Below are 14,743 nucleotides of genomic sequence, written 5' to 3'. Positions count from 1 at the left end.
AGGTTTGTGTCGAGATTCCATAGATGCACTGTGTTTTCATCTGATGCACTCACAAGGAGGCGGTCGTTCTAGGGAACAAAGTGATGATGTTGACCCAGTATGTGTGACCCTCCAGAGTGGCGATCTGCTCCCAAGTGGCTGTGTCATGTATCCTAATCGGGCCATATCCCGCGGAGATAAGTTTCTTTCCATCTGACGTCCAGGCCAAGTTGAAAACTATGGACTCGTGTTTGAGTGTGGCGAGCAGTTCCCCCGCCTGTGCATCCCAGATTTTGACTGCATCTTCATTGAATCCTCCTGTCCCAATTTGTGTTTGATCAGGCGAGTATATCGCCGTGTACACATCTTCGAAGTGCCCGGTTTGGATTGTCAAGATTGTTATTCCGGTCTTGACATCCCAGACTCTTGCTGTCCCGTCCCAGGATCCGCTCAGCACTCGCTTACCATCTGCACTCCAACACACTGATGCCACAAGTTCAGTACTAGTGTGCCCTGACCATCTTGCGACGACCTTTCCTGTCTCGACATCCCACAACTTCACTTTCCCATCATAACTCCCGCTGACAATAGTCTTGCCACTAGGAGACAATGCCATGCTTACAATTTCTTCTCTATCCTCCTCATTTCGTCGGTCCTCCCCTATCTGTGCGCCGCTCTCCAAGTCCCATAGTCGTAGTGACCTATCGAATGAACATGTCATGATCCGTCGTCCCCCGGGCAGGTGCACAACACCTTGTACCCTGTCAGTATGGCCTCGCATCGTTTGACAGGGCGTGACTGCTGGTGTCGTTTGCTTCTTATTCGTTGGGACTGACATGGTCGGCACAAGGGACGTCTCAAGTATAGCAGATCTACGCGAGAGAAGACCCCCAGGATCTTTGAATGAAAACGAGTTGTCTGGCGACGCCAAATATTCCCGGTGAGTCTACCTGCCTATCTTATTTAACTTTAGTTCTCGCTGATATAAACGCACAAATCATTGCTCACCCGACACCCTGTTTATCGGAATCTGGTCCTCCAACTTTGGCACTGTGTATATAAGAGTTGCGTATTGGACAATGCACAGAGATCTTAGTGAGTATCCAAAATCACTGGTGAGCAGGTGGATATGTTGCAGAAGACCCTAGAGTATCACTGACGAGGAGCACCGTTTAGCGCGTTTAAATTACTAGACAACAGTGGGCGTTTGAATTCAAGTTGAGGAAGTTGGCACTGCTTGTTCACGTGTATTTTAAGGTACGTTCAACATGACATCCTGTGCTTCACAGCTTAATTGCTGTGTAGACGAAGCGCCCATGTCTGCAACTAAGTAGCATCAGGTGCATCCCACATCTGATGGACTACTTCGGTGGCGGTGAGAAAGTTTCATGGGAAACATCTCTCTTTATATCACATGTTTCTAGAAGTCTGTGTCTTCGAACCCGATGCTGCCATATCTTCAGCATGTTGGCAGGCTGTGCAGCATGCCGTCACCAGGTGTTGTATTCCCAAATATCTGCCTGTCCCTGTTCTGCATCCCCCCCCCTCCCCGCTTCTCCAGTACCAGTATATCTTCGAACTCACTTATTCCGTTGGTAACAAACGCGACCTCGTACAACTAATGTCAAGCTTGCAGAAGCATCACAAAGACCCCTGGACTGCAGGCCTCCCATCTACAATGCCCAATCGGTGCTTCGAGGGTTCGGACGCAGTCCTCTCAGGCTCCTGAAGTAGTCACGGTGATGCATTACATTTCTGAATTCTAACAGTCGTGTATATATGGAGAGATGCGACGTCTAAGAGTAGGGCTTACGTTTGTCTGCACCAGTACTGAGAAGCAGGTTCTAAGATACAGTATGATTTACAGGAATCAAGACATATGCTGCGGAGGCCTTTTTCAATCTCATTACGGGTTCTCTCAATGTGGACAGTGACAAGATTTTCTAAAGATTAGATATTGGCTGACACCGCACCAGTATGAACACTCAGGTGATGCCTCCTGCATGACTCCATACACGTCGTGATTTGATATCGCTCGTTCATTAAACGGACTAGCAAGAGACACCAAAGAAATCATAATACACAAGAATTCGAGATGAGATGGTTTTTCATGTGCCGTGTCCATTGAAAACCATTGAAGTGTTGAGCAGCAAACGTACAGCCGAGTCCGTACTATGAAGCAAGCTGCTGACAGACGCCAAATAGGCATATAGATGCACTATATTATCAGTTGATGCACTCATAAGGCGATGGTCGCTCTCGAATTCTGACTTGACAAGCAAAAAGCATTATTTCCTCGCGCTACCGAATTATGTAAATAACTAAGGCTAATCGTCATATCTTATGTTGAGTCAGCTGCAAATATTATGTAGTAAACGAAAATCATTAGGACGTCACTGAAGGGGACGGTGGCGGTGGATAAAGGAGAGTGGAAATATTAGCTGCTTCTTCGTAAGACTTGAGACCTCCGCCCCCTAATTGCGAGGGTGTTAGAGAGTCAAAGGTCGGACATAACTGATCCCATGCATCTGTAAAGCAGTTCAGCTATAGAATTTCAGGTTTTTTTTCATGCATGACCTACCTGGTGCGTGGTCCAAATGGGCACGGGTATCTGAGGGACTTTCTGCCATTACCACGGCAAGACCGCTAGATGTGAAAGGTTAGCGATTGCTTTTAAGAGGACATGCACGCATACGCTTCGAGATGCCAGTCAATGTGACTTTTAGTTCAGAGTCAGTATCCTTCTTGATAGTACAATAAACATGATGACATACCAATGCAAGAACCAAGGGCCAGAATTGTCGGTCACCCATCGTATCACCACTTGCTGTCCAGGGACGCCGGTGCTTACTACATCGCGACGAACTGGGTTCATGTAATTGAGGGTACTGTTACCCGCGCTCTGTACGACATCAAAGGAATGCTAATGATCGTATTAGTACCAGACATGACATGCTATCGAAGTCGTGGGAAACTTACCCCGTGAAGGTGCATGGGATGCTGGTAAGATATATATCAGTCACATATACGTGGAAGGAATGGAAAAGACATACGGGTACACCTAGTCCGGTTGTTGACAACGTCAGCTCTACCACTTTGTTAGCCTCGAGAACGATGACGCTCCCATTTGGGAGCAGCTGAGACGGTTCTTGAGCTCCGCTGAGAATTTGGAGTAGAACAGGGACGGTGGGAGGTTTGAATGTGACATTATTGACATAGAAGATTCCATCGACGACAGAAACCTCCAGGTTGAGGTTGATATCTGCTTTCCCATACTCTGGAATGCCAGGAGCACCAGGATTGATCAGAGCATGCAAGTTGGTCTCTGCCAGTGGGTTTTCAGGTGTGGTGTTGACGGTAGCCGGTTCGACCTCGGGGGCGCCTTTGTAGCGCAGGATAGCAGAGTTCGTTCCTCCCTCGTAGGAAGCGTTCGCTGTATTAGGAAGATTGCGTATCCAGTAATTATCCACCGGCTTGTCGGCAGCCAGAACCACAGAGTAACGCTGACCCGCGAAAATCTGGAGCTGATCTACCACCAGAGGTTCGGTCAGCTCTCCATCCGCTTCGATGACGGTTAGGTTGTGGCCATCGATGGAGAACTGGAAGTTGGGATCGCACGACATTGAAATCAGGCGCATGCGATAACGCTTTCCCTGCTCAACAGTGATCACAGCAAGAGCAGACATGGGTCCGCCATCATATCGACCGAGTCCATTGATAAGCGAAGAGCTGGCAGTATGACCTATGACGTAGCGCAAGACAGTGGCCACAGTATGATACCTAGTGATACTACTTTAGCCGGGAAGAATATCAATATTCGTAAAACTCACCAGTCTGAAAGTGTGACCACGGTACTTGCTGGCGACACATGGCGGTCAGAGGGCGTTAATATAAACCGATTGTACGCTCACCATCATCGATGTCGTACATATGTGCCAGAGGGTCATGAGGATCATAGATTACCAGGGGGCCCCTCAGACCATCACACTGTTCCATAGGTCAGTACCCCGCTGTATGTGCAAGGTTCAAACGATTCTTACATATTGGACGGAATAATGACTGTGATACCAATAAGTGCCTGCTTGATTTGGGGCGGAGAAAGTGTGTAGCAAGGAGTGATTCTGCGCAATGGGGCATTGTGTGACGGAGGACGCCCCATCGGCATAGTTCGTTCCATTCTGGTAAAGACCATGCCAGTGCTGCAGTAAACAAAATTAATCGCTAATCAGGTCGATGATTTGGCGTTGCTTACGACACTGGTACTCATGAACATCGACTCATCCTGGAGTTCGTTGACTACCTCAATGGCAAAGTCATCTCCCTATTGTGAGGTCAGCACTAGTACACGACAAGAAGGTCGGCAGAAACAAACCTTCTGGGCTGCAATCAAGGGTCCAGGGAATACCCCATCAACAAGAGTTGCTCTGTTAAAAGATCAGGAGTGAGCTTTGAGTGTCGTAGTGATAGACTCACGAGCGTTCAAAGCCATCAGGAGCGATAACATTATTACCTATGGTCAGTTTGGTTTTGGGACCGAGTACAGCGGGTTGAGATGATGGGTAAGACTGCGAGCGAGAAACTATGGCTGCAGCATTAATCAATGATATAATAGAAGCGATTAGAATAAGAATAAACATCGTGATTATTCACGATAGGTGAATGCTCTCGCTGAGAGAATACTGGGATGTAGGATAAGATGGACACATGCCTCTTGGTAGCTTTTATCTTTCAGCAGTATATAGCCTCGAATGTTTCCCAATTCAAAGCAGTTGTTACCTCGCTTGATGATTAATGCCGTCGCAAACAGTTGCTCAGTGCCCCGAACATCTGATTCTCGATAATGCACTGCTCCGGAATTTAGAAACTATCGACCGACACATTGAAGAATGACGACGTACCATCCATAAAACCACGACTCGGACACAACATAAAATGACTCAGGCGGCCAGAAAAGTCCACTGAACCAGATGTTCCATAGCAGTGCAAGTGCTAAGTTGTCACGGAAACTCAAGATAAACTCGGAGAATTGATTCCTCGTCAATGAGAGAATCGGACTGGAAGGAACGATCTTATACTGTGTGCGATGCAGAAGGAAAAGTAAGAATGTAGTATATCGTCGGAGCGCGCAATAACGGAGGATCCCAGAGTAGAGCATGCAAGTATGACATACCAAGATACACACATTAGCTTGCTGTAGACCTGAGATGATGACAACGGACATTGCTCGTGTGGCCTATCACAGAATTGCCTGAAATGACATCAGCAAAATAAAAAGTACGAGTCGGATTAGCTCGCAACCAAAAACAACTACATTCCATGACACAGACCTGAGAAAAACAATGGTCGGGATGGAAATTTTGGCGTTGCACAGGACCGACATACAGAGTACTGGTGGATTCCGGTTAGCAACATCCGGGATTGTACTGAGCTATATCGTTTGAAGTAAAAAAGGCATTCCAACAGCGGTATTCAGAGCGAAGATGCTTCTTCGGGATTGAGAACCCATGTGATGACTCCAAATAGAATCGGCTTGTCCTCAAGTCGTCATCCGACGCATTGTCGATATATCGATAGGTGCCTGTTAGATCAGTTAAAGAGCGCAGTTAGTATTGGGGCCTGGTTGTCGCGAGATGTGCTTGGTTTGTCGGGATCTTGGAGGTCGCCACCCGACTTTGCAGTGTGCACTAGGTGTCTCCATGCCGAATTTTGGAAGGAGACATAGCAGCCTTTCTGACGAGATCATAACGATCAAATGTTATACTAATATTGAATTGTGCAAATGCGGCTGAAGCGACCGTAAAGGACTCATCATAATGAAGTCTGTTCACCGCCTGTAGGTCATAAGAGTCGAACAATGGAATCACAAGAGCGTATACAGACAACCTGTGACAGTTAAGAACCCACACCCTGCGCATCTGGCTATGTAGGACTTTTACGCTTGCCGCATGTCAGCGATTTCGAGTCAGCTCTTGAGATGCAGTGATGCCACTACCGATGTGGATGCAGAATGGAGAACCGCGCGTTGGTCTTGTCAGAATATTCATGCACATCATTATGTCCACAATAACTCACAAGGCCAGCGCAGCACATGTTTGACGACTGGAGAAGTTCCCTTCAAGTTGAAAGCAAACCATGTTTCAAATTTCAAACCCCGCAAAGTACTTGCTTTGAAACTATCCTCCAAGTCACGCACTACGTTGACATCGACGCGTCCCCTCCAAATATTCGTCACGATGATCCTAGGTATTCCACGATCGAGCAGTTTTTCTCTGCAAAGCGGGTAATTATGAAATCGAGGAAAAGTTGTAAAGTGGTGAGACGTGAATTGGATCTTGTACGTTCAGATGTGGTCTGTATGGGTACAGGTCACGGCGAGCTTCTCCTCCCAAGCTGTAAGTCAACAACACAGTCGGGCTGCCAATAGTGTTGTGACAGAACGAGTGTGTGCTAACATAATTTTGTAGCCACCGACATCCAAAGCCTCTATACCTTCTCTCTTACATCCCCTGAACTCGCTCTCGCTCCTTGTTTCCTTTCTTGTACTCTGTTCACGCAGTCTTCGTCGCAATTGCAACCTCCGATGTACACATCCTTGAGACCCACTACGAGCGTAACAGACATCACCACGTGCACTTGATGCACTCGTAGGCATCCGAGCCACTGACAGCACAAAGAAGCAAGCTGGTGGATAATGTGAATATGGGATGCCCTTGTTCACATCCTCACCAGCTTGCTTCTCAGCGGGCTTTTGTTGCATCCGTCGTGTGGGCCCGTGTTGGGCGTGCTGCCGTTTCGCGATGCGCAGTCGATACTGCGTTGGTTCGATTCATCATTCACCTCGCTGACGCACCAGTTGAACACCCCGGTATTTCATCCCATGTTCCAGTTATTCAGCTTCTTGACTGTTTAGTGCGCGTATTCTAAGACACAGTAGAATGAAAAACCAAAAAAAATCTGCAGATGGGTCCCTGAATGCACAATTAAGTCGTCACGTATCGTCACAAAAAACATGAGCAGATCAAGATCGCGTCTATCGCATAGAAAGACTTTATTCGCATATATGTTTGCATAGGGGCAATTCGTCTATCGCACCATCACAAATCCCTTCTGAGACTGCTATTTAATTTTTGGGCTTCATCGCAGGCAACTCGTAGGTCAAGAACAAGTATCAGAGTACAACAAGGATATCTCAAATGCATACAGGTATTTTCAGTGAGGATTAATCAGCAGCAATGAAGTTGAGGACAGCAAGCATGGGAAAGGAGCGTCGGAAAATGCGATAAATACTACTGGAGAGAACGAGACAAGTGAGTCACGGGCCGTTCGGGAAACATGATCATGCAAAATATGAAAAGCTACAGAATAAAACACAAGGCACTGATCAAATCACTAAAGGCAACGTTCCTGGCTATGACTGCACAGCGCACGAAATGTCACGGAACAGCGATAAAAACGGCGACGCATGTTACAGCGCAAATCAATCCGAAGACAGCGGAGCGAATAACAATTTCCCATTGAGCTCGGATCACCACGGGTGACCGCACACGCGTCATCGGTGCCTTGAAAGCAGGAACGCCCGCAGTGAAAGAGGGAACCATGAAGGAGATAACGGGAGAGCGATTAGAGCTCGGCGTCGGCGATGGCGTGTACGAATTGGGCGATTGAATTGAAGAAGTTTGTGAAACGAGTGATAGTGGAGGTGCGTATGTGCGCTTGCATTTATACTGCTGGCGCGCGATGGTAGAAGTGAGGAGATTGTTTGAAGGAGTGATGTTTCCAGTTTCGAGAGATAGTGTTGGAGTATGTCCTGCGACGGCGACAGGTGGGGAAACATTGCTCGGGAGACGAATGTTATCTGCATGGATCGCATTTCCCTTGACAGACTTGGGAAGAAGATCGAAGTCAAAACACTCTTTCGAGTCTAGTCCTGTGTAGACGCGCTCTTTTAGATCGTCTTCCGCATCGAGGTCTACCTCATGACGAATGAACGCCGCGCTGGGGCCGAAGGAACTAGAATCATCTAGGGTATGTGGCTTGACAGCCGAACTGTGCACGGCATTCCCGCTGGAAGCGTGACATTCAAGAGGTGAGAGAAATGTAACAGGGTTTGGGCGCTGTCGAGTATGTGCCATGGAAGGGAACGCGATAGATGATGGCTGCGCAGAACGGTAATGAGATCGATACAAGCCTGTGGCTGTCGCTGGACCCTCAGGTGCAGGCACGTCATCGAAGTAGGCAGGAGAAATTTCAATCTCTGGCGACTCGGATGAAGAAGAAGAATGTTCGTCTTCTGAAGATCCGGATAGTTCGGTATCAGAATACGACTCCGAGGCTTGCGAAAATGAGCGTCCTTCAGCAGAGAGGGAGTATGGCGCGGATTGGAAGGACCTAGAGGAGCAGAATTCTGGATTGTACTGCCTGTCGTGGTGCTTGGATATTACGATGGTAGGCCTCTCGGTAGGCGCTGACGGGTGAGGTAACGGCGCTGATATTGATGTGACCGCAGGGGCAGGGGAAGGTAGCGGCCTAGAAATAGCTGGCCTAGCGAGCTCAAATTTTCGAAGTTGTCTCAGGTCGCCAAAGACATACACCATGAGACAAACCTATAAACAGGGGAGTTACCTCACGCACGATTACTTGGAGGGAGGGGATTCACTCACTCCGTTGAAACTAGAGAACAACAACGCCAAACCAAGCCATATGCCGGGGAATGCTGATAACCTCCACCACCGTCCGTGAGGGGCACCCACCCAGCCACCAGACGTCAGTACAAGAGGTAATATTCCAGCAATACATAAACATATCATCCCAGCAGCAATGCCACAAGCTGCTCTGCGTGAGCCAACATTGGTAGAAGCTGCACGAACAAAGCGCGAAAGGGACTCTTTAAGCATTGCGCGTGCCTCTAATGCCACCTCTATGAACACTGTAGGATCTGGGTGGGCGCTTGGTGGGTTTGAAATGGCTGCCCCGCGAACTCTGGTAGAAGATACTGCGTTTTGAGATGAACAATGAAATGGGGCAAGGATATCTGAAGGGACATCGAGTTCGTACTCGGCGCCAGGGGTGAAGAAGGTCTGTTTTGCTTTTGCATAAAAAAGGGCAAGCGAGGGGTCTGACGACGATGAAGGGAGAAAGGCTTGTCGTGTTGAAGTACCAGTAGGAGTTGGAGCATTCATGGCTTTGGTACGCTGTGACCAGACGTGGTAACGGGTGGTATACTCCTTTAGCCATAGCAAAAAATAAAGATTTTCTGGTGATTGCTCGACATAGAGAAGATATTCTTCGAAATCCTTGAGACCAAGAGGCGGAAGGTGCTTGCGTTCGAGTACATCGTCAAGATGAACTTCCGGGAATGGTGTCACCCCACACGACCGTACTTTGCCAACAGATGGGGGTGGGTTGCAAATTCGGTACTAGATAGATAACCAAGTTGTGAGATATTGCTTCTACTCAAGTACGTGTTTGACGCACAGGAAATGTTAGGAGGCTCTTCAAGGAGAGGTTTGACGTTGGGGGCCTTTCCTGCTGTTGCATGGATCATAGATGATATGAGCGAAAAAACAGAGGGCAAAAGCGGGCAGTGCTAGTGATTGGTGACTGCCAATGGACTTAAATGATATACACGTGATGATGATAACCGGAAATTGGACATTAGCCTGACCGATCAGGCGTTGCCGACTTTCGACCCGGTTAGCGCTTTTAACTTGGATCGAATCCACCGGATGGCGGATCACGTAAAGAGCATCATCTCGGACGTCACGGAGTCGACACTGCAGCAAAGGCTGAAGCAGCTTGAGAACTGGCCACTGATATAGCTTATGGGAATATGATGACTAGGTCCTCCTAGCGGGGAGTGTTTTCGACGACATCAGCCTTGGAGCTAAAATTATGGGAAATCCCGGTTGAGCAGGTGAAGAAGTTGAAGAAGACGTTGTTGGTACTGTGTCGTTGATTCGTTGCGAACATTGATTCGAACTTCTGGCCGAAAAGGGTTAATCAATATCAGATGAAGGCCTCGACTGATAAAAATACCCATAAGACCATGTGGAAGACCAGTGAATATTTGAATGGCTGTGTAATGATCTATCACATCAGGTCTCAAACTATGCACTCAACGCGGACGAGATTTGACTTGAGCGCTGAGCTACAAGACGCGGATGCGTCAAGATCTACCAAGGCAGCATGACCGCGTTAGATCTCCGAGGAACACATGACCGTCGTAGACAAATTGTCATTTTCCCACATGGACCAACACAATGGTTTCTGCCAACCGAAGAGAGTTTGATAGTATTAGTAAGTGCCATCAGCATCAGCTCTTCCATCAGTGATGCGATGCCATCTGACGCTGTACACAGAGTCCAGACCTTCTTCTCAACGTTCCTCTTCCCTCCCCCGTGTCTTTTGTGCCTGTCACCCGCTGCCGTCGCAACATAACGTGGTCAACTTGTGGCTGACAGCATCAAGGTTGACAATATAACCCTCACAAAGGTATGCACAATGTGCCAGCCATGAATGAAATCGACCGAATTGAGCCGAGCGGCTAAACAATACCGTCTGTGCCAGACTGTCCATTAGCTAGACTCTCGTTGAACTCGCAGTTACGCTAACTGCGTCTCGCCTAGAGTTCTACACCCTGTAGAAGGCCTATTGACACGGAGCGGATGCTTTATCCATCTGCAAGTCGATTTGTTGTAGAAACATCGTCATATCCAGGTTCTATTGCTGATATGCCTGCTGGACCCTCCGCCTGCTCCGTCACTCTAGGATTGATCGTAGGAAGTATGAACGGATGCACTGTCAACTAGAATCTACCTACAGAGCTCCTTGAATTCTCGGCTCCATTATTCATTCAAGTGAATACAAATCATCTGCTGCGACAGCACTCGAAATGTTCGTGCAGGATGCTCCACACAGGACATGATATATCTGGGCATGAATAAAAACGCTGGAGCAGGCCGAGGGGCTCGCAGCCCAGAGACTGAGCAACCGAGCTGGAATGAGGTGAAGCTACGCGACAACATGCTAGAGACCTAGTCTACACGCTGACTAAGCTATGGAAAGGGCCGACTGAGGCCCTTGGTGCGTGACTCTTGCCCTTGGGACCCCCGGTCCAACGCGTTTCGAATGATGCTCGTCCAGGATGTCTCGATCACTGCTGTTATTCGCTAGGCCATAAGGTGTGAAGTTCCCTGTTGATTTGACTGGTTTATATTGGCAGGATATTCTATCATTCTATATCATCCTACGTTGTTATTCCTTTATCATTGTCAACCCTACGGAACTTCCCGCGTAATAGTAACCTGCTGCACATTTTGACTTATCCTGCGACGAGGCCCGAAACTCACCACTTCGTCTCATCAGGTGGGCATCTGATTAGATCGGAATTGCGGAAAGTCCGTCACATCTGACAAGGCGACCTTGCATTCAATTTCGTCACTTGGACTCTTATCTTGCCAGCAGGAAGGTCGTCACCAAGTCTGAATGTGAGAGTTGCCACTTCTCGTCTCTGAATTGGTCGCCACTGTGTATGTCTTCCCACGTTCTATGAGTCTGATCGCACGCCCTCACACAATACCGTCAGGTACTTACTTGAATATCATAATTATGCAAACAAGTCGCATTGTGGATGCCGTCCACGATCTTTGACGGTGGAGGTGCAGTAGTCTGGAGACCACCTGGATGTGATTCCTGTTTTTATTTGATCCTAACCATAGGTATGCTAACGCTTGTTCTCTTGACAAAGGACTTTAGTATGCAGGCGGTAATCTCTTCGCTGCATGCTCCTGCTCCCAGTTCCTTGGTGATACATTAAAAGTGAAAAACGTGGGTTTGTTTATCCGGACAAGCGTACCTATATACTACGCTGATTTGCATATGCGGGATTCCAGCGAACAAATATCGTAAGCCATGGTTCCTATTAGGCATGTCAAAATTAAATAAGGTTTCTGCTGTTGCATGGTAGCACTTCGCAAGTGCCGGAAGCACCCCACGACTTCAGCTATACATGGCACAACAACCAATGCAGATGTCGGCCAAGAGGTGCATGACCTGAGGCATCAAGGTACGACTTTGCTGCCAAGATCACACACTGCATAACGCTGCTACATGGCAAGTGTCTGGATAGACCGGTCGCTAAGTATTGGTCAACCCATTATTTGAAGGTAAGATCATGATTTGCACAGTCAATGTTCGAATGTTCTGTTTCTGATGTTGTTCTTGGCATGTACGCTGGCGATCCTATCGGATAAAGCGATAGTCCTGATAACTCGGTCTGTTTCATTCTGCGTGTTCTTTACGTGTTCCAACGAATGTATCGTGAACTGCCAGCACCAGCCTGAGAACCATCACATTGCAGATGGCAAACTGTTACTCGCCTCGTGCGCGTGGAATATATACAGTTGCTGTCGGATTTGATTCAGCCAGCGATATTCATGAATGTCCTCCTCAACGCAGGTCCTACCGCAACCAATCCGCACTGACCCAAGGGGCATTTACGCAGCATTCTTTATTGGGTCTATCCTCACAGCATCGTTAGTAAAAATCATTTGCTCACTACGCAGATAAAGCTGAGCACTGCCCGTTGTCGTACCATACCCCATGGATCAGGCTGTTTGGTCTAACTAGCATTCAAGCTTTTATCTACTTTCGGACGCATGCTGGTAGATGGACAAAATTTTATAGGCTCATCGTACGTCCGGGCGTGTCTTCTATTCAGTTCAGTTTTGTTATTGACGCTATATCAGGTCTTGTTTCTTTGGTAGGTGTCGCTTTGAGTTGCATTGGCAAGCACGTCAAGATGGTTTAGGATACTCGATGCTACGCATACGACGTTGGTCGTCCATTGCGTCTATTTTTATTTGGTGACCAACCTCGCAAAAATCCCTACGCTCAGAGAGGTTGTATGGAGTTTTAGAGTGAGTTTTTACTTGGGCATTTCGTGCAATTCCTGCTATAGTGTTGATTGGATTTGTGCAGCTTCAGATTGTGTTCAACGTAAATCATTTCATAAGCTCCGTGGTCCGTCTCAGACATGCACCCGCAGATTCTCATCGTCAGTGTGATACATATGTGAATTTGATGTGCACTGTGTATGTAACACTCTACTAAGTCATTCTTGGTTTATAGACTGTATTGTCATCGCATATGGATAGGTATTTCTTCGCTACAAATGCGTTTGACACGACTGATGCGGCGAATCTAGTTGGCAGAGATCGCGCAAGATTTTTTCGTATAATACCGGTGCGTTTTCCATCGAAAGTCGCATTCTAGTCTTGTCATCTCATTTTGTCGTTTAGGGCATAGTCATCGTCTCAGGTTCAGGTAAGCTCAGTCTGTCAATTGGAACGCCCTTCACTTTAACTTTGAAAAACTATTTAGGTGTTGCCAGCTGTGAGTGTTTAACGGTACTTACTCTTGGCGTTGGCTCATTTTAACCCGATCAGTTCTGATTTGGGTATTGTGAGTAGACATAGTTATTCTTAACACAGCGAAGTGCTGATGGTGAACAGATATAATCACAAAATTCCGACTGGAATGTTTTTGAACCGGTGGACCGTTTTCATGGCTTTCGGCGTAGCTACTTTCCTGGATGTGCTCATTACATCCTCGCTATGGTATCTCCTCGCTAGCTCCCGCACTGGGTGCTCTGAGTAAGGAGTACTCCGTTCACTCCAAGGATCTGATATTCTACCAGATTATTCTAGCACGGATTGCTTGATCACGAAGCTCATTTTTTATACCATCAATAGTGGTTGTCTGACGAGGTAACAATTCTTCCAGCTCATCCCATATCTTGACTTATCTTTTATCCAGTATATGTGCATTGACATCTATCACCATAGTAAGGTTCCAATCGTTGTACCCTCCATCCCGGCTCTCAGGTCACCTACAGTGCGCAGTGATGCCATACAGCTTCGTCTTCTTCACCCTTCAATTTTTAATAGCCAAACGTACGAAACAATGCATTCTCCGAGGATCGTGCTGACCAGTAGATTCATCTCAAGTCTACGTCAACTCGTACATCGCACTTCTGAACGTGGGATACTACACACAATCATCCAACGCAAGTCCCATCAATTCTTTCGAACTTCGTGAGCCCCGGAGAGACTCCAATGACACCAATCCCGGGCTGGACGATCTGTCGCAGGAGAAATTCCCATCATTTCGGAGAAGCATGCTCGCTCATCCCGAAGTTGAAGTGGCATCTCCCACTCGACCCTTGGGAGCTGCCATGGTCAGTAGTTATGTTGCTATAGTGCTATATGAGGAACTAATGACACGCTCCAGCCACACCGGTCGATTTTGGTGACGGTGCAGAAGGAGTCTTTCATAGACATGTAAATGAATTATCCGTCCATCTGGTCATGAGACAGAATCCCAAAATTTTCGGTTTCCTGTGAATGTAAACTATCAGTCTGTCGAGTGCAAGCAGTTAACGTTTCAAGTTCGATGTGTCAGTAGATCCTCGCTCCTTTGGGCAGGACGACGTTGGATTCGAGCCGGGAACTTCGGAATCGTCGTATAGGCATACATGCGGGAGGGAGATGTCGTGTTCTGTTCATATTCCACCTATCACGGGCATTCTTGTCGATGCCCTTTTTGTGAAGGCAAGCATTCATCATTACCCTGAAGAAGTGTTCATAAGGATTGCAAAAGGGGAGATGCGAAAGGGCACCGGGGTCCTGTAGATTAGAATGTATTGTTCGGCCAGGAGTGTTTTGGTCGAGGAATGCTTCAGGCCTCCAGGACTCCTGCGAGAACA

The 14,743-nt window shown here is 47.5% G+C and overlaps 3 protein-coding genes across 3 annotated transcripts; 1 reads left to right on the top strand and 2 right to left on the bottom strand.

The window, feature by feature from the left end:
* Positions 1-2,230: 2,230 nt before the first annotated feature.
* Positions 2,231-4,616, bottom strand: HD556DRAFT_1280131 (laccase; the record flags this gene model as incomplete). Its single annotated transcript, XM_041299282.1, has 12 exons — positions 2,231-2,507; positions 2,561-2,625; positions 2,675-2,698; positions 2,754-2,902; positions 2,959-2,979; positions 3,033-3,759; positions 3,810-3,837; positions 3,891-3,966; positions 4,020-4,178; positions 4,232-4,300; positions 4,352-4,403; positions 4,453-4,616. 12 exons carry the CDS (start codon positions 4,614-4,616, stop codon positions 2,365-2,367), a joined length of 1,677 nt encoding a protein of 558 aa, XP_041152353.1. The 3' UTR covers positions 2,231-2,364.
* A 2,458-nt stretch (positions 4,617-7,074) lies between these two features.
* On the bottom strand, positions 7,075-9,813 carry HD556DRAFT_177673 (uncharacterized protein). The gene is made up of 3 exons (XM_041309809.1): positions 9,454-9,813; positions 8,640-9,395; positions 7,075-8,582 (listed from the first exon to the last, which is right to left on the bottom strand). The coding sequence occupies exons 1-3, from the start codon at positions 9,514-9,516 to the stop codon at positions 7,413-7,415; spliced, it is 1,989 nt and encodes a 662-aa protein (XP_041152352.1). The 5' UTR covers positions 9,517-9,813; the 3' UTR covers positions 7,075-7,412.
* A 2,604-nt stretch (positions 9,814-12,417) lies between these two features.
* On the top strand, positions 12,418-14,669 carry HD556DRAFT_1314721 (uncharacterized protein; the record flags this gene model as incomplete). Its single annotated transcript, XM_041300990.1, has 15 exons — positions 12,418-12,512; positions 12,589-12,670; positions 12,726-12,739; positions 12,788-12,896; positions 12,958-12,975; positions 13,011-13,033; positions 13,134-13,221; positions 13,278-13,302; positions 13,360-13,371; positions 13,425-13,440; positions 13,491-13,631; positions 13,795-13,931; positions 13,974-14,215; positions 14,396-14,434; positions 14,463-14,669. The coding sequence occupies 15 exons, from the start codon at positions 12,418-12,420 to the stop codon at positions 14,667-14,669; spliced, it is 1,248 nt and encodes a 415-aa protein (XP_041152351.1).
* Between the last annotated feature and the right edge of the window lie 74 nt (positions 14,670-14,743).

The sequence above is a fragment of the Suillus plorans genome, assembly GCF_016647745.1.
Source record: "Suillus plorans strain S12 chromosome Unknown HD556scaffold_126, whole genome shotgun sequence".
Lineage (NCBI taxonomy): Eukaryota > Fungi > Basidiomycota > Agaricomycetes > Boletales > Suillaceae > Suillus > Suillus plorans.
The sequence above is the reverse complement of the archived record's forward strand: the minus strand, read 5'-3'. Positions and strand labels throughout refer to the sequence as shown.

Bases quoted from the DNA above. Each gene is read 5' to 3' on its own strand.
- HD556DRAFT_177673 (XM_041309809.1), bottom strand. From the start codon at position 9,516: ATGCAACAGCAGGAAAGGCCCCCAACGTCAAACCTCTCCTTGAAGAGC. The intron at 9,396-9,453 runs GTGCGTCAAACA...TTATCTATCTAG, and splicing joins AGAGCCTCCTAACATTTCCT to TACCGAATTTGCAACCCACC. The intron at 8,583-8,639 runs GTGAGTGAATCC...CCCTGTTTATAG, and splicing joins TGTTCTCTAGTTTCAACGGA to GTTTGTCTCATGGTGTATGT.